Below are 20,386 nucleotides of genomic sequence, written 5' to 3' on the forward strand. Positions count from 1 at the left end.
TGATTCATTTTAATGAAGATAACAAATCTTGTTGCAACTCGCTCTATTAAACTTCATGAAACAACACAAGAAGCCAAACCTTAAAAAAAAAAAAACCCAAAAAAACAAACAAACAATAAAAGAAAAAAAATTGACAATCAGAGATTTGACACCAGAACTTGGGGAAAAAAACATGTTAATAGAGATATAAGTGTAAAGTTAACAACGACTAAGGATCTGCCCCGCCAGGTGTTCCAGTTAGCCATAGCTAATTGTGCATGTGATGGTTTTTATAGTGTTCACTCAGCTGAGGTACAAATGTTATTATTCAGCTATGACATGTGTAACTTAAAGCCACAATGAGCAGTAGCTAGATGGCATCGTATACATGCATAGTTATGGCCAGAATTGAGCCACTGTTATGGGAGTGTCTACACTTGTGCTGATTAATGCATCTATCTGTGGAATAATGCTCTTTGAAAGGAGGTAAAGGCAAAGATTTAGAAGAAAAAGACTGAAGTGGGTGGAATTTAGTGACTTAATGTTTATATTTAAAATTGAATGTGATGATAACCTTTTTCTTCATATTACTTTTTAATGAAATGCTTCTTCATGAAACCACATAATACATAAATGCTCAATGATCTGTGCAAATCTATGAAGTATTTAGCTTCTTTTGTCTCTTCTTTGTTTTCGCTTCACATCACGTATGTCAGGTTGTCCAGAATCAGTCCTCGTGGGCCGCTGCAGGTTTGTGATGTAATCTTGTTCCAACACACCTAGCTTACATTAAATGGATCCAACAGCCAATGAAGTTCTGCACAATGAGTGATTAGTTTGAGTCAGGTGTGTTGGAGCAGGGATGCATTGAAAAACCGGAGGAGTATGACCCTCAAGGACTGGAGCTGGACGCTGCTGATGTATGTTATTTCACTTAATGAGTCTTCTTGCTCTTAGAGCAGTAACCATCACAGAAAGCTGTTTCTAGAACAGTAGCTTCTGATAAACCTACTGAACATAGCAGCAAAGGGAAGTGAGGCAATGCTAACACCAGAATTACCAGACAGTAGCCAGCGCAATGGAAAGAAACTGGAACTGAGCATTATTTATTATTATTGCTTGACTTATACGATCTCTTACAGTGGATGTATTTCGAATTAGTACATAAAAATATCTGGTCCTGACAGAGATCCTAAATGTATACAACCTCAGATTAAAAGCAACTCTATATATTACACTCTGACATTGTTCACTGAACGAAAACTAAAACTTAACGCAGAAGCAGTGTGAAAAAGCTAATTGTGACTCATGATTTAGCAGCTTGTAGAGCCATCTTCATCAGGAGCAACTCAAAGTTATCATTTCTACTAACAGGGGCATCAAACTCCAGTCCGGGTGGGCTGCATCTCCACTGGTTTTTGTGGTTTCCCGTGTCTAACATACCTGGCTGAAATTATTAGGTCATTGTGAAGAAGTTGACAATAAGCTGTTTGATCCATTTGATTTAAATCAATTTGATTCAGGTGTGTTGGACCAGGGAAACAATGAAACCTGCCGGATTGCAACTCTCGGGTACATTTGGTTCACTCCTCTTCACAGAGCTTTACTTTTTAAAGTTTCTTAGCTTTTATTAATGCAAAGATTACTATTGCAGCAACGCATCATCAGTTGGGTAAAAATAACCGGTTCCTGTTTAAGCTGCTATGCATTTTTTTTTTTCAAACACATCACTGTATATTATTGCCAGTCATTTCCACTTTGGTCTCATTTTTCCAAAGCACATTGATCCAAAAGTCTTGTGATTTGTTCAGATGCAACTTTTTAACTTAATCTGTGCTGCTACATTCTTTTTGGAGAATAGCAGCTTTAATGTGTTCTTTCATATAACATGCTAACATGCAAACTGAGGCCTGTAGAGTCTGAGATGAGAGTTACTCCAAACATCAGCTATTGAAAAGACAGCCATATGTCCTCCTGCATGTTTTGAACTTTTGTCATTGAAGACAAAACAGACTCAAAACTTAGCTTTGAAAATGGTCTCAGCACTTAACACAGATGCACAGCAAAAACTGCTTTTTTTTAATAATTATCTGATGTCTTTCCTGCTTGGCATCGAGTTAACAATCCTTAATGCTTCAAATCACTGAACTTGAATGTAATAGACTTTTAATAAGTCTATTTAATTATGAATGATGAATTATCAATTAATGCAATGCAGCTGTTCTAAGTGTATCACTCGCTGCTTCATCACAGCTTAGTTTTTGTTAAATGTGTTTTCATGATCTTCAGAGGTTTTTTATTCTCATTTTAAGACCTGGTGAGGGCAAGATGATAAATATGTAATTAATTTGGATTTCTTGATACATAAAACCTTAGGACTGGGAGAGGGGTTCTTTACTTTTTATCATGGCTTTATAGCTTGTGACAGTCATTGTTAGTGAGTGGGCAGTCCCAGGTTTCATATGTAATGCCATACCTGTAAACAGAGGAACATGCTATGAGTTACCATGGTAACAAGGAAGCTGTGTTCCCCCCCTTTAAATATCTTTTCATCTTGATTACATTCAAGTATGCAGGTACTTCCCCCCCCCCCCCCCCCCCCCCCCTTTTTACTAGGGTTTGAGGATAACTGAATACCATCATTATCTAAATTTTTTAACTATTCAATCTAAATAATAGTTATTTTATTAATAAGAGTTATTTATCCCGAATTTACCCATGTCTGCAATCTGCAATCATGTCAGAATACAAACTGCTTTTCTAAAGTATCATTTTGATTGCAAAGTATTTGTTTTTTTTTATGCAACTAATTTAAACTTAGTGAGATTTCTGATTGTTGATATAACCCAAGTTTTTAGAGGTAAATACTAGAAATACTAGTACTAGAAATACTAGCATTGAAAATTTAATTTTATGCTTATTTACAGACCTCTGGCCATTCACTCATTGTGTATTTAAACAATAAAGAATTGTGTTTTTCCATTAAAAAATGGAAAAACACATTTCATTAAAAGATTAACCAAACTAAAAACTTTTAGTATTTTCTCATTCTAGATTAATTGAAAAAGGGAATATCCAGATACCATCCAATTAAAAAGTCTCATGTATACTACATACGATTTTAAATAATTTTGGATAATATTGAAAACTGTGCATATTTACACACTTTTTCCTGTTTATCTCATTCCACAGAATATCAACTCTGTCCTGCATCCATAATAATGTCATGTAGCTTATCTTTATTCTTCGGCCTAAATAACAATAATATTTGTGTTAACCCCCACCCCAGAATAGTTGCATCTGGATTTTTTTTTCTAATTCTAAATATACTCAAGTATAATTTTGAAGCCTTTATCCACTAATAACAGTGATGTCAGTATACAAAGAAAAAAAAAATTCAGTGACGTGAAGAGAGAAGCAGAATTCAGCATCTTGCGGAGACCTCGTAGTTTGTTTTTGCTGCTGAATCTGTCATATGTCCAAAAGAGAAGCTCAGGTTTCTGGTGTATGTAGCTGCTGGCCCAGTGGTAAGAGAGCTCCGATACGCAAGCATGGAACTGGACAATGAGCAGCGTATGATTACTCATCAGCAGCGTCACCTACATTTGACCGTGTTTGATACAATGAGCAACCCCCTTTTGGAAAGGGTTCTGAGTACCAGCTGCCTGCTGCCACGAGAATCTGCTCACACTTGACTTTTATTCTGCTTATTTGCCTTGTTTTTTAATGACTTTTCCACAAATTCACCACACACATCTCTTCACTTGCCTATTAGATATATTTTTTAGTTACAACTGAGAATGACTTTTTATTCAGAAGTCAAACCTAAAAAGTAAAAAAAGCTGCATACCTGAGTTATCTTTTATAAAGAGGGAAAAGCTACCTATACTAATTCTCTCTAGAACACCTACCTAACCCTGTATGCCAGCAGCCCTTACTTCTGATCCAAGACCAAGCCTATTTATGTAATATAGTAAAGGGTGGGGGGTGGCAGGAAGAGATCATTTGAAAAATTGGAGTAATTTTATATACTTGATTTTAGAAGACGGAGGATTTAACTCCTCTATCATGTTCTTCATCAGTCTGTTATCAGGCCCTCTGTCAGTAAAGACGATTTGGTTCAAATCTGTTATACAAAGCTACATACTAGCTCTCTGCTAGTATGATCTCTGCTAGGTAAACACACAAAGACTTTGACATAATTAGCCCTTTAATCCCTCCATGGATACATCTTTTGAGCTTGGTTCAGTGGCACTCCTCTGATGCCACAGAGACTCAGACGCACACATGCACACACAGGTGGGGTTTTACCAGTACATTTGGGCTCTAAAGATGTGGATGTGGGAAAAGGAAACACGTTTATCTCCAAGCCGTATGTGGTAAAAGGATAGCGCTGTTCAATAATTCACACGAGCTAATGAATGTTGCAGGGGATATGTGGGGCGAAACCAATTCTAATCGCCATATTATGAAGTCAGCGCAGTGTTTAGTTTCCAAGGAGACGCTCAATTGACATGTGTCATACAAAATGCATGTGAGGAGCCCATGTTATGTTTTTTTAGCTGTCTCTCTGGACTTGTTGGGAGCAAAGGGGCGACTGTAAAAGATCAGGTGTAATGTATCAGTAGGAGGCCATCTATAGGTCACAAACAGCCACTCAGTAGACACAAAACTGTCAAAAGCAGACTGGAAGATGGACTCTGCTGCACATTTACATTTAGGTAACACAACAAAGCCATAATTGGGCATATTGGTGATGGTGTTATCTAACATTATGCCTCAAGGGAGCTCTCTGTCTCACCTTACAACTGTCCTGATACAGAAACACAGGTGCAAATGACTCATTAAAGGCAGGGGAACCTGAGAAAGTGGAATTAAGTGATGTTCTTAAACTTGCAAAGCAAATTCGATACCCACCCCCATGCGTTTTAAGAAGCAAGATTCAAGGAAGGAGCTCAACTTTGCAGTTTCTAAGGGTGCAAGCATTTGTTTTTCCTTTTACAGTCTCACACACTACACATATCTGATTAAATATAATTTCGTCAGCTTTTCAAAGCGAGGTCTGAAGCCAGGGGTCACACACTAGGTCAAAATGTGTATTTGTCTGGTTGTTGTTATATATAAAAAAATATATTTGATTTGATCGAAGATGATAACTTGGAAATCATGTCAATGTGTGAGATTATGAGAATACTTAAAACAGTGACCGGTTTGGTTTTATTCAAGCATTACTATTTTAAACACCTGTCTGTATAAAAAGTAAGTTATAAAATCTTTCTTTGTTCATGGTGTTATTTCTCATGTAAAGATAATTTGTACACATCACTTCCTTTCAGGTCACTGACTATCTGCTGACCTCTGCCTTTTTCTTTCACTTGCAGGAAGTTACACCAGCAGTTTGAATCGTATAAGGACCAGGTTAAGAAGATGGGGGAGGAGACTAAGCCGGTTCAGGACCAGAAGGGAGAAGCCCCAACATGTGGGATATGCCACAAAACCAAGTTTGCCGATGGCTGCGGTCACCTCTGTTCATATTGCCAAACGAAATTCTGTGCTAGGTGTGGAGGACGAGTGTCTCTGCGGTCAAATAAGGTAACCCCAGCTGTTACATACATCCCCGTCTAAAACAGACAAATCACACCAGAGCCACTTTTTCAGATTAATTTAATCTGTTTTACTATTTAATTCACACTGGTTAAACTGTGGTAAAATTATAATCTGAGAATTCAAACATGAGGGAAAGGCGAGTTTATTTCTGCAGCACATTTCATGTACAAAACTACGGAAGCACACTGCATTCACTTTAAAAAAAAAAAAAAAAAAAAAAAAAAAGCTCTGTTTTTCTGAATTAACAAGATATTTTTTTAAGTTTTTTTTTTTTTTTTTTTTTTTTTTTTTTAAATTAATGACATAAATAATAAAAAAAAAGTTTTTATTTTTTTTATTTTTCTTTAATTAAAGCTATTGTATTTTCTGAGGCTGTTTGCATTATTAACAGGCTTGGTCCAGACAAGGTTCAACATGCCCCGTTTGTTTAGTTTAATTCACTTTTACTTTGTTTTGGGATTGAGACTTTGAGAAATACTTATGTCTCTAAGTCTACATCAATCTATACTGATAGAATCATTATTAGTTTGTCCAATTTAAGAAGACACCTGCAGAATTTGCGCTTGTTTAGACGTAAAACCCTTTCTGATATTCTAGATGTGTCATGTTTCTTCAAGATCAGTTAGATACAGTATGCTCCATGCATATAATCTGATGCATATGATATTTACGTACATTCATTCACAAAAACAGAACTTTTTAAAAAAAAAAAAAAAACATATCTTGTTAATTCAGAAAAACAGAGCTTTTTTTTTTGTAAAATGTATGTCATTAATTCAGAAAAACAGAGTTTTTTGTGTAAAACGTATCTTGTTAATTAAGAAAAACAGCTGTTTTTGTAAAATGTATGTCATTAATTCAGAAAAAAGAACTTTTTTTGTGTAAAACTTATGACATTTATTCAGAAAAAGAGCTTTTTTATGTAAAATTTATTACATTAATTCAGAAAAAAGAACTTTTTTTGTGTAAAACTTATGACATTTATTCAGAAAAACAGCTTTTTTTATGTAAAATTTATGACATTAATTCAGAAAAACAGCTTTTTTGTAAAACTTGTGACATTATTTCAGAAAAACTGAGCTTTTTTGTAAAACCTATGTCATTAATTCAGAAAAACAGAGCATTTTTGTAAAACGTATGTCATTAATTCAGAAAAACAGAGCTTTTTTTGTAAAACTTATGTCATTAATTCAGAAAAACAGAGCTTTTTTGTAAAACTTATGTCATTAATTCAGAAAAACAGAGCTTTTTTGGAAAATGTATGTCATTAATTCAGAAAAAAGAACTTTTTTTGTGTAAAACTTATGACATTTATTCAGAAAAAGAGCTTTTTTGTGTAAAATTTATTACATTAATTCAGAAAAAAGAACTTTTTTTGTGTAAAACTTATGACATTTATTCAGAAAAACAGCTTTTTTTATGTAAAATTTATGACATTAATTCAGAAAAACAGCTTTTTTGTAAAACTTGACATTATTTCAGAAAAACTGAGCTTTTTTGTAAAACCTATGTCATTAATTCAGAAAAACAGAGCTTTTTTGTAAAACGTATGTCATTAATTCAGAAAAACAGAGCTTTTTTTTGTAAAACTTATGTCATTAATTCAGAAAAACAGAGCTTTTTTGTAAAACTTATGTCATTAATTCAGAAAAACAGAGCTTTTTTGGAAAATTTATGTCATTAATTCAGAAAAACAGAACTTTTTTGTAAAACTTATGTCATTATTTACAGAAAAACAGAGCTTTTTTTTCTCAAGTAAATGCAATATGCTTCCTTACAAAACAATTTAAAGTGCTTTACATAAAAGTATAACAAACATTACAGGTGTTGAACAACATGTAGTGTGATTTTATATGCTCTGCATCCTCCTCATATGTGTTGATTCACAGCTGCAGAGCTTTTCCTCGTTGCGTAGCTCACTGTTCCACCACTAGAGGGGGCTGTTTCCTTTTGCTATTCGACTAAAGCAGCGTTTCTCAAGTCCAGTCCTCTGCCCCCCCCCCCCCCCCCCCCCCCTACCCTGCATGTTTTAGACATGTTCCTCCTCAACAGGACCTGAGTCAGATTTTTTAACTTCCTTATCAAGTTCTTTGCAGCCTGTTACCGAGCCTTTTATTTCATTCAGGTGTGTTAAAGTAGATTTGCCTATAGAACATGCAGGGAAGGGACGCCTGAGGACCGGAATTCAGAAACACTGCACTAAAGTAACATGTCACTGCTTTTGTATGCTGTACCAAACTAACCTCTGTCAAATCCTCTTCACAGACTAAGCTCAAGCTTTCAGCATTAGATTGTATACATATGAATCGTTAATGTTTTGTTTCCCTACAATCCTTTGCTGTCAGAGCATGCTACCAGAAGCTGCGAATGTCACTCACAATCTCTTTGTCCCTGTCTTTCCTACTCTCTTCCCACTCCCCCCATCTGTCTCCCTCTTTCTCTCCGCTGCATTCCTGCTCTCATGGAATTGCAACAGGAGGACAAAGTGGTTAGCAAATCCTTTTCTGTGTTCCGTGGGACTGTGACCAAAAACATTAAACATCCTCCATGAAATGCAGTAGTGTGCATAAATACACATACAGCAGCCAAAAATGACACAAACCAAAAAGTCCATGTGTGTCTTATATGTGAGTCTGTCATTTCATGAAGAAACACACACTGAATGTGGCAGAGTTTCAAACAGCAACACAAAATGTTAGAAGACATGTTAAAGGATCACTCTGCTGATTTCTCTCTCTCATTCCAGCTTTTGTGCCATGATGAGTCGTACTCATGACATTCATATAGTTGTACAGGCTGTGGCTTTCAGTGCTTGAATTAGTCTGACAACATCTTTTATAGAAACATTTGCCTTTGTTTCACTCTGCACACGTGAAGACAGACAGCTGAGTTATTGAACTTGGAGCATGTAGAGTTTGCGGAACTTTTCTTTATTTTGTTTCCTGAATTTTCAACCTGTAAAAACATGCAGAACTAAAATACTGCAGTAATGCTCATCAAATCTGATTCAATTTATAGTTGACATTCAATGTAGAGATTTAGTCTGCGTAGCCTACGTTGTTTATTACTGATATTTGGTCAATTTAATTTTGTAATAATGGTAAAATTTAAAAAAAAAAAAAAATCTTGTTTTTGTGTAGCTTGTTGTTTTCCATGGTTTTGATCGAGCCTGGCCTGCGTGATCTCACTTCAGAGCTAACCGGGGCTCACGTGTGATGTAGCGTAGAGCTTTATAGATCTGAAATGAAATGGCATAGACTGTGCTGAAACCTTTTAAGGAAAATCTATAACTATTCAAACAGCAAATCAAATGTTGCGTCATTAGTCAAAGGTAGCTGAATGCATAACCAGCGCCACACTGTTGTTGTTTTAGGTTTTCTTTAGTGAAGTCACTGATGGGCATTTGCTATTTCTACCACTTACTGTTAAACAGTTGTACTAGATCGGGGTAGACAACTCTGATCCTTGAGTACCACAGTCCTGCAAATGTTAGAAGTTTCCCTGCTGGAACACACCTGATTCAAATCAATGGCTAATTAGCAGACTTGTGTTTGTTTGATGACAAGCTCTGCACGAGTCTGCTGATTAGGTCTGATATGTGCTGGGTGTGTTACAGCAGAGAAACTCCTAACACATGCAGGACTGTGGCACTCGAGGACCGGAGTTGCCCACCCCAGTTAGATGATAGAGGTCTGTACCGTTACAGCTGAGTGAAACATCAGAGCAGTGCAAAGATGTGGAAAGTCCTTTCTAATGTTGGTCGCCTGAGTGCCAAGACCCCCATAGTACTGGTTTGTGTTGTCCTATGATAGATAATAGTGGGGAGATTGGATGCTATTGTACAGGCGATGTTGAGTAATAACAAAGGCAGCAGGCTGGTGATGAACACTTGAGTCTGCGGCGGAAAGGCGGCGAAATGTGCCTTTGATGCAGAAGCAGCTATTTACATGGTGATGTCTAACTGTCCGGCTCACAAGGGGACCCCTAGATCCAGACCACGGTGCTGATGTTAACCTCTTACCAACTAAATTTACAGACTATTTTTCAAAAACAAAATCAATACAAGGAATATATTAATTAATTAATAACATTAAATCCTTAATTATTAATGATGAACAAACTATGTAGAAATAAATATATGGATAAGAAGGAATAAAACCAAATAAATAAATAATATAGAATAACTAGGTAAGAAATAACATAAACAAAGTGGTTTTGATGCAAATAAGCAGGTGTTGTGGGGTTAGGGTTGCGATTATTATAATAAGTAAATTGACAAACTTCATTATGAAGGAGATGCAGCTGAAAACCTGACAAGTATGTGCAGAAGTGACCATTTGATCCCAGTGCAGCAAAATATTGATCTATTTCTGGTGAACTAAGCCTCCGTTTTAGTGCGTGCTAATACATCTTCTGTATGCTTTCCTAAATGTATCCTGCAAGCCGCCTTTTGTGCAAGAAATTGCTTACATACTGTTTCCCAGAAAGGGAAGAGAGTAAGAGCTTTTGGCAGGAGGCAGAAGTTCAGACGATGGGGTCAGTCAGAGTCATGGAGAGTCAGCATAGAAATAAGATGCTGTGTTAAAATAAAACACAACAGACAAAAAAAAAATATCGGGCTTGTTTATGTCACTTCATGCAAACTGAACATTATGTACCAATACAGACAACCACACAAAGCGTGATCTGTTATGTTATAGACTTGTTATGTAGTACACATATCAGCCTACGACTGTTGTGATAAATGTTTCTGATTGCGTAATTTCAGATGGACAGACGCTTTGCTCACCTTGCGACGAACAAAAGGACACATTTTTGTGCGACCGACCATCTTGTGTAAAAGCTTGTGTGTCAGTGAAAGAGGTGGCGGTGGTGAAATCTGCCCTTTTTCCATCCGTCTACTCTTTCCCTCTCTCACTGATGGTGACAGCAGTGGCGAGAGAGATCTTGTTCTGCGAAACGCCATTGAATATTTACAAGTCTCTGTGTCTGGGACAGCTTGCAAATCTATGGCACACTGGCATATGATACACTGTAGAGTGACTGAGAGTTAAACAGCTGGTAAATGAATTTTAATCTGAATCCATGTTTGACCGGCTGTAGTCAAACAGCTAATTGGATCAGTGGACAGTGTCGGCCAGGTAGCCCTGGCTGCATAACAAAGGCTTGACTGTTTGGGGGGGTCTTCGTTATCGATACACTGTGTTGTGAATTCTTCAGAATTCCTGCTCGCAGTAAAGCTATCCATAATTTCCTCTGATGTGACTTCAAAAGGGCCTGAGGAATCAACAGTCTCTGGGGAGGAAGGCATTTGTGATTAAAGCAACTCTTGAAGATGTTACATGTGCTTCATGGCCTCTCAACACTTCAGCTGGAAAGTATGAGGGACAGGACTACAGTGTTTTATTGGAGAATCTTTTCATTAAAGAAAAAAAAAAAACTTTAAATGAATCCTCTGTTGTTTCTGTAGGTGAAAAGAAATGTGTCCAGTGGATTAACTGGGATATTCAGCTGCCTGTAACAATGTGGACTTATGAACCACAGCAGTGTACTGTGTTTATTTTTTTAGTTTGAGAATAGAAAAAATTACATTTTCTTTTTCATGTGGATGAATCAGCTGAATTCATCTGGCTTTATATTTAACATAGTGACCTTTAAAATCAGCTTTACTCTATAAACTATATGCATAATTTTCTCCAAATGAAGAGTCAAAGAAGTCATTGCATTTGCAATGGGTGATCCTGCTCCTAGATAGTATTTGCTTTAACCTGGAGTTTTTGCAGAAACAAACAAATGTTGCATAATTATGTTATAGGAGGTGACCCAAGGTGGTGCATTTAACATTTATTGTAAAGTTATGGTGAGAGAAACGCCCCACGATGTGATCAGTATCATTCTGAGTCAGAGCATTTGTCATTTACAAGACAACAGAGGTTAGGAAAGACATGCCCCATCACTGTCACTGCATTCAAGCAAAACTCGTGTCAGTAAGACACTTTTCCTTAATGCTTGTGACAGCATTTGTATCATTTTCCCGAGAAGGAGGCGTTCACGGAGCAGACTGAGTGAGAAATGACGAGATGTGTTCTCGTTAGAAAGGAAAGGCTGGCGCTGGGAGAGCACGTTTCTCGGTGTTTACTGGGCTGTGAACTGAGCTGGGACTCGTCGCATTTGTAATGAGCCAAATCCAGCAGAGAGACTCTAGAGTCTGTGTTACAGATGAACTAATGCAGCGGAGGGGATTGGACGCGCTACTGCTCACCTCGCATGTTTCCTCCCCCTCCTCCCGGTGACCCTCCAACATGGAGCGCAGGATTCAGCGTTTCTATTTCATTGTTACGATTTTTTGCTCCTGTTTAATCTGCTAATGCTCCGTGGATAAGAAGCAAACACTACATTCGGATCGACTGTGGTCACTTGAGTCCCGGGTGTAACCTTCACGGTGTTTTCTGCAGCTGCTTTCCGGCAGGCTGCCTGTTGTGGGCTCGGAGCTGTCCGCGGTGCTGAAGGTCGGACCGGTTTCCTTTTTTTTTTTTTTTTTTTTTTTTTTCCAAGAGCAAAGGCTGCGGACTTTCGTTGGCACATTATTGGGACTTAGCAGCCGGGATCTTTCTGCACAGGCATGCTGCCGTCCCTCAGCAGCACCATGGGTAAGCCGAGTGAGCTGCATCGCCTTCTCACCGGGCATTTTCATAGTCAGCAATGTGACCATTGAGGCTCTTCCAGGGAACGTTGCAGTGACTTCCTTACAGAAATCACATTCCACTTATTGCATCTGCAGGTTTTTATTATTATTTAAGCCCCCCCCCCCCGAAAGCAACCTATTTGCATGCTTCACATCTGTCAAAAATCTTACCACGTTTAGCTTTATTTGGGTCATGGAGAGGCTGAAGGGTGCGCGCATCTGACAGACGTTCAGACAGCTATTGGATTTCTTCAGCATTTCCCTCCTCTTTACCGAACCTCAAAGAAGGAACATAAATATTCATCGCGTCTATTATTATTACTGGTGCCTCGCTAAAATTAGAAGCTCATTAAAATGTAATCTTACACGTGCAAGCTGTGTTGGAGCATGTGAATGTAGGCACTCTCCTTTCATTCTCATTGGCCGCCTAATGAATCACATAAAAAAATTGCCTGTAAGCTTTTTTATTTTTTATTTTTTTTAGTATTTACAACCACACAGATTTTATGGTGCATAAAGAGGCAAAAAGAGGGGAAACATGAACCCAGAAATGTGGTATGTTTAGGTGCATGGCGATTTGTGTGCACTTTTTCTCACAAATGTGGGATGAAATTCTCCACCGGATCATACCTGCCGTACAATGCCAGCCTTTGAATGAAGGTACAGTTGCAACTTTCATGACAGACTTTATTCAACGACCTATCTGGGCATTGTTATGCTGTCATTGCGACCCATCACGCTCATGTAGCCCCCCAGCTGTGGCAGTAATTTGCTCCGGAGTGTATAGCAGATAGGACCCCTATTGATGCCTGTGTGCTTAAGCTGGACTCATTCCAGACTGGGATGTTCAGAGGAACACTCCACTCCCAGAACAATGAGTCTTTAATGAGTGCGGCGGTTCACCCCAGTTCAGGTGAAGGAGAGAAACAGCAATGCAATATGATACCTGTGATAGTTCATTTACTGGCCCATCAATAATGCAGCCTGTGCCATCTTTAGTTTTGACTTCGGCTCTGGAATAGATTTGATGATTTTCTGCTTTTTTTAACTAAATGAAAAGAACAAGTTGAGAGTTTGAATGTGGATCTGAAGGGTCATGACTACATTGTTTACAGCTTAGACCAGCGTTTTTCTATATTAACTGTCAAATATTGCAGGGAAAGGGAGTCATTTAATAGGCTCTGCCTGGATTTCTACGCTTTCAGCACTACAAGGATAATTATATTACATGTACAGTTATGAATGAATGAATGCATGCATGTAAATATGTCAGTGATTTAACTTTAGAGTTCACTTTCCATTTAGCACACTGAGGTGCCTGTAAGGATACTGCTGATTCACTCTACAGTCTGTGTTAAGTAATGTTGTAGTGTAGTTTAATGGCCACGAGAGAGAGCTCAGTGCCCTAAATTGCTATGAATGTAGCCATGCGATGGCTCCATCGGGAAATATCTGAATGGAACATGTAGCATAGATTGCAAAAAGGGGATATTCTTTTTCTTTTAGTATAATGCTAGATGGAATATTCAAGACAAAATAAATGTTTTCATAATCTAAGGTGTGTCATACAGCTTGTGACTCGAGCTGTATGCTGCGCTTTGAGCACATATCATTTAGAACGGTTATATTCCATTATGTCCTCTCAGAGATAGCCCATCAGTCACTGGTATCCCTGGCTCTCACTCTTCCCACTTCCATAAGCACACACATATTTTTGAAAGATTATATTTGCTAGTATCTTGGAAAGGTAGTCTAAAAGTCTGAAGAGAACCTATTAGAAAGGAAATTATTTATTGATCCCGTGGCACTGGTGTTTGTTTCCTTTAATTCAGTGCCTCAGTGAACAGCCTATAGCACGTTTAATGGAGTATATATCCTCCTGCTGTCCTCCTACATGCGAACGTGCAAGGTTTTTAGCTTTCTATTTTTAACTGCAGGTTCAATGACTATGAAATGTGCAAACACATGGAGAAATGGCACTGCTCAAGGGCCACAACCCCCCAACCTCTTACCAACACTCAGCCGTAAAGAGTTAGGTTGAGGGGAAATGAGTGTGTGTATGCAGGAACATGCACATTTGCAGGGTTGAGCAGTGTCTTTAGGGAAAGTGCACGTATCTCGCTGCTGGTTTAGAGCCTGTGCGCTTGTGTCTGTTGTGAATTCACGTGTCTTTGGTGGAGTTTTTGTTTCAGTACGATCTTTAAGTGACGAGTGATCGTTGCCGTTTGCTGTTGACATGTTGCTGTCATAGACTCACAACATTGTGTTATGCAGTTGTTGCTACTCAGCAGTTTTGTATGATGAAAGTCAGTAATAATGTAAATAAATGAATAATTATAAATAAATAAATAAATAGATAAATATAAATAAATAAATAAATAAATAAATAAATGAATAAAAATTGTGTGTGAATAAATAAGCAGATTCAGTTTGACTTTTGTCATGCCACTTTGCGCTTCCTGTCTAATGCGCTGTAAAAACAGCTACGTACTATGTATCCCTTCTGATGCAAATGAAATTCAAGTATTGATGTTTGAAGCTTGGTCTTGTCAACATTTGCAGGTCCCATGCACATTTTTGCTGGCCTATGTTTCAGGAATACTAATATTCTATTAAGTATTCACTGATTAGATAACAGAGCTTGACATGTGCAGTCCAAGGGGTTGAAAATGTGGTTAATTATTATTGGCAGGCTGGAGAGGCGCACAGAACCTGGCTCTAAGTTAATTGCAGTTAGGAGGGGTAAATATGTAGGTCATAGGCTACAAAAGGTAGAAGGGCTGATTTGGATAATTAACCACAACATAAACTGTTTTTTGAATAGAGATGAAATGCAGGCCACATTTTACCTTGAACTATATTAATAATTTATAAAGATGCTTTTATGTGCATTCAATTGAAATTATGTGCTATTTTTATCTAGTATTCACAGATTACCTACAACATGTTGGTTCAGCTTAATCCACTGGTCATCCGAAGCAGTAAACTATAATGATAAAACGCATGTTGATAAGATATTTTTTATGTAGTTGGCTATAAATTCCCTGTTATATCATTCTGTATAAAGCTATTTTTCTCTCCTTTTATTTTCTTAAAACGAAGGATTTATAAGGAGTTGTTTCGCTGATGGATGGGAAAACTTCTCTTTCCCTGCGGTCCAGTCCAGCAGTTATCAGCTGAAATAACAAAATAAGAAACATATTTATGATATAACTAATTAAATTTAAGAATCAAGGGGAGGCTCAGATCTTCTAAAAGGAGACTCCTCTTGGAAGCGTAAATTTGTTCAACACAACACGGCAGTCAAACCACCGTTCTGCTGTCAGCATGCCGGACAGCGCAGATAAAAAAAAAACACTGCATGCTGTGAGAGAACTCTCACAACTTCCACGTTTCACACATTCGACTTTCAACTTTATTTATATAGCGTCAAATCACAGCAATGCCATCTCAAGACGCTTTACAGAGAGAAAAAAAAAACATAATGAAAGCCAATTCATAATAGCCTATTTAAGGAAACAGATTGAGTTGCATGTACCTTATCCATGCAAAGATAATAACCAAACACCCTCACTACCACCATTAAGCTACTGTTGTTCTTCTTTGGAAATTTTAAACAAAAGCCACTTTTGATGGTCTGCATACACTCTTGCTTCTCCTGAATCTCTTTTACTCATGCAAAGTGTGAACCGATTTTCACTCTCGCGTAGGTATTCGTCTGGTTAGCTTTCAGCATCTGCAGGCCTGGACAATTCTGGACAAATTTCTACTGGAAACAAACAGGATGTATAGTCCCACCGAAAGCTAACGGTGCAGAGCTGATGCAACTCATTGATCTAATACTGATTGGCTGAAAGTTAAATAAAAACAGGAAACCCCTAAAAATGTCTCTAAACAATCTTTTCCTGATGAATAGGATGAAGCATCAGAAACATAACCATCATTTGCACATAAAGTGTCACCTATGACAATGTTTTATGGCGGTGATTCATACTTTTAAGCCCTTAGCTTTACAATATCGTCTCTCTCTGCAAAGTGAAGGAGTTCTGTGTGTGTAAGGGCAAAAAACAACAGCAGGAAATGCTAAACTAAGAGGCGCCTGCTTTTTATGCTGTTCCATACTTTCAACACTACCCCCATGTGGCAGTAGAAAGCTAAACAGTTGAGATGCAGTATGCAGAGGTATGTTAGGCGTTACACTGTGAGCTGGCGTTATGAAATAAACTGAGTTATGACGCTGCTTATCCTCCATAATGTCCTTTTTTTTGCCAGTTCAGAGGCATAAAAACCAGATAAACTTTGACTACTCCATTTGTGTTCTTTCACACATGACAAAAAGTCTCAGCTGGTCAGTGATGTGTGAAAGCCCCCCCCCCCCTACACACACACACACACACACACACACACACACTTTATTTTGTTTCCTGGTAAACCTAAAAGCAAGGGGGAAAAAAAATTCAATCTCTCACCTTTGTGCTTTGCTTCCATTTGGATACAATGTCACCTCTCTTATTTCTAGAGCATGATAAAAATAAAACGTGAGGTCATTTGAATGCAGGTTTAAACATGTGTAAATGTCCCACAGCGGGAAATGATGTATGACAGCTGCACTGGCCTCAGTGGCATCCAGGTATTAACCAAAGACACATAGTTCACTGCAGACCTCTTAAAATGACCCCACTTAAATGAGGCGGTCATGGCCCCACTGGATGCATTCCTCTGGGAGACATAAAGCACCATTTGTAGCCGCTGTGCTTCCATTGTGTGTCAGCACAGTTACTGCCCATCTGCAACATGGATAGCTGGTCATAAATGCCCCATGTGTCAATGCAGCATCCTGCCTGATGAGTGGGTGTCCAACTGTGTTTCACTGCGTTTGGAGCTGAACACAATGTGATGGTTCGTTCTGTAAGGATGCTTTCGGAAGCAACTTTTACCCATTCCACTTCTTCATCCGTCTCAGAGCAATAGAGGATTTTTTTTCTGCTTGTGTCAGTGGAAATCTCACAGAGGAAAATATGGAAACTTTAACATTTTAAATGATGGAGCGTAGGACTGCAGTCTCTGTGATGAACAGCGATCATTTATTTATGCTTCTGCTCCGTGCTTAACATCCTGAAAGTCAACAATGCTTTTGTTGTCTAACTTAATGTTATTTTTATTTCTTTTTTATTTACAGAGATTCTCTGTCAAGGATTTAGTCACATTTCTTCATGAAAAGTTTTATAAACATAGATTTTACTTCCTCACTGATCATTTGTTAGGTTCCTGCCATAGAAGTGACTTCTCTTCATCTGTTCATCAATCAGCAGGATTAGTGATTGTAGTTCAATGCCATTGTTACAAATTCAGTATTTGAGTCTCTGCAGCCAGTAGGTGTACAGACAAACATGTTAAGTGAGTTCAGTTAATCCAGAAATAACATATTGGTCAATTCAGGGCCAGCTCATACCAATAACAGTAATGCACTGACTCAGCACTGGGACTGTAAAGGCAGAGAGCGGGACTGCAGTACATCTTGGCCGCCCTGTTGGTTGTCTGGCTTGTCAACTGCGTATCAAGCTATTGGTCTCTTCAGACACACTTAGATATCACTTTAAGTTGCTTACTGTTAACAAGAGAGCCACTGTTACCTGGAGCATGGCCGAGTGAGAATCAGATTACACCATTCCAGATATACAGTTAGCGTGAGTAGATCTGTGTTTCTCCTCCAGAAGAACCTCTGACACACTCCTAAGCTTATCGGGAATGTGTATTGATGCAAATGCGGCTGTTTGCTCAGACTAAAAGGTTTAAGCAGTGTCGCTTAATCACAAATAGTGAAAAACTAACGCGATTAAATGGTGTCAAAACATGTCAAAGATGGACTCACGAGCTGAAAATACACGGTGATAATGAACTGCATCTATATTGCTCTAGTTTGGAGTGATATCAAAGGCTGCTGCATGTGTAAAATATTTCATCATTCACCTCATCAGCATAAATTATCAGTCATGTTTATGAATGCTATGAATGCTATCTTCAAAGGCTGAAAACCTTTCTTTTATCACTAAATGAGACCTTCCTGGTTAAAAGTTAGCATTTTGAATGTTAAAACATGTTTTACCCAGTGGCAACAATATGCTGCACTGTGTAAGTCACAGCTTTCCATGTAGAGACACACAAATCACTCCATTAAAGCTCATTATAGGTTCAGTTAGGACATTTCTGGTTGTTTCAAACTGCTGACTGTCTATCTTCCTTTCAGGTTATGTGGGTATGCAACTTGTGCCGAAAACAACAAGAAATCCTCACCAAATCGGGGGCGTGGTTCTACAGCTCAGGGCCTGGTCAAGTGTTTGAGGGTGGGCCGCAGGGGAAAAAGGCCAAACTGCAAGACCCGTCCCTGTACCCCTACCAGGGAGCCTCAGTGGACTTGACAACATCAGACAGAAGCAGACCTCACGGCGGCCTCCTACATCGACAGGCGTCGCTTGACAATGGTACAGGACTAAGGTACTCGGGACCTGGTGACGCCCCCATAGACAGGTAAGATTGTTGTAGGAAAATAATCCCACAGCTTTGACAGGCTATGTTTCTGGTGATTTGTATGATATGGGGAAGTTTACAGAAATAAGGAGTTAAACGAAGACGTATGATGGAAGCGTGATCTGTGCGGCTGTTGGAAAGGTGATGCTGACCCGTGATTTCAGCCCATAAGAGCAAATTAAAACCGGCTTGAACATGGAGCACATAAGCCCTATAAAGGAGATAGAGTCACACACACTGTATCTGCCTCTAACTCAGCAGTTCTGGAGCAGTCATCCACCCACGCACCCTCCCTCCATCATACCTCACCAACACATATCAATACAGATAATTGCCGGTCTGATTCAGCTGAGTCGGCGCGCCGGCACATGCAGAGTGTTTGCAATAATTTGCATTATTATGTGTTTTTGAGGAAAACTGCAGCTCTTTTCTTGGGTAATCCTGTTTCGTCATCAGATATTGAGAGAAGCCAGTATAAGGAGTGCTTTATTTAAAAATGAGAGTGTTATAAGAATGTGTTTGGCAGCTACCTAGAATACAGAACATTGTGTTCCTTTTGTCATGTGCACTAAATCTGAATAGAACATTGAGATGCTGACGAGACAGACATCCTGCTCCTGGGAATCTGCTTGCCTGTCTTTTGGTTGTGGTGTCAGATGAGGTAGTTACTTTGATGTCCACATGGGGGCTCCTTCCTCTTATGTTCTCCAAAGACAGGAAGAGAGCTTTACGGTCTGGATTTGAAGGATTTTTAAGCTGACTTTTTTTTTTTTTTTAATTCCTTTGTAAACTTCTTGTGTTGTCTCTTGTTTGCTTCTTATCAGATGTGAGCTGCTCAGATTTTGTCCAACACAAGACATAAGCAGTGAAAGTTCACAGGCAGATGCTTTCCTACTTCCTCCCTGCAATGAGCCCATACAACTGGGTGTTGGTATATGTGGGCTACATGCCTGTTTCAGATTAATGTTATCTATGTAATGTTATGTATGCATAGTGCATACACATCTTTCCTCTATGCACTAATCAGATTTAGTTCTGAATGCATGAAATAGATAAACTCAGCACGGAGCTCACAGAGAGGGTTGAAGGCTGCAAATAGTAATCAAACAATGACCATACAGCAGCTCAAACTGATAACATAGCTCAGTTTAAGCACTTGCCACTAATTGATGGAATGACTTCAGGGCTGGAGCTGGTGCAGAGGGGAAGAATCTGGAATGACGCTGTTTACATTCAGAGTGACAAGAAACAGGAACCTGAATGTCTGAAAACTCACAGGATAATGCTTGTGATGGATAGCAGAATGTCCATAAATAGAACTCCCACTGCAGATGCACCAGAACCCACTTCCATCAATCTTAAACAATGTATAAATGAACTCCCAGATCTGTCCTGAGAGAGAAGAGGAGGGGAAACGCTGACGGACTATTTATAAGGAGAAATCACGTTGGAGGGCGTCTAATTTGTCTTGTCTCAGAGGTGTAATTTGAGTGAGCACACGGATAAAGCAGGACAACTGCAGTTTTGGGTGAGGCTATTGAAACAGCAGTTATTACACTGGGATCAAAACATGCTCAAAGGAGGAAT

General features: G+C 38.6%; 1 protein-coding gene across 8 annotated transcripts in view; it reads left to right on the forward strand.

The window, feature by feature from the left end:
• Positions 1 to 20,386, forward strand: part of rims2a (regulating synaptic membrane exocytosis 2a) — a gene marked incomplete at its 5' end in the record, with an annotated part of 160,154 nt that overhangs the window by 24,526 nt on the left and 115,242 nt on the right. For 5 of the 8 annotated variants that reach the window (XM_079240332.1, XM_079240336.1, XM_079240334.1 and 2 more), the window contains 2 exons: positions 5,361 to 5,583; positions 18,519 to 18,799. In XM_079240332.1, the coding sequence (XP_079096458.1) occupies positions 5,361 to 5,583; positions 18,519 to 18,799 (504 nt within the window). The remainder of the gene's footprint in view (positions 1 to 5,360; positions 5,584 to 18,518; positions 18,800 to 20,386) is intronic. The other 3 variants (XM_079240335.1, XM_079240339.1, XM_079240338.1) reach the window with 1 other exon arrangement.

Source organism: Telmatherina bonti, assembly GCF_933228915.1.
Source record: "Telmatherina bonti genome assembly, chromosome: 5".
Taxonomy (NCBI): domain Eukaryota; kingdom Metazoa; phylum Chordata; class Actinopteri; order Atheriniformes; family Telmatherinidae; genus Telmatherina; species Telmatherina bonti.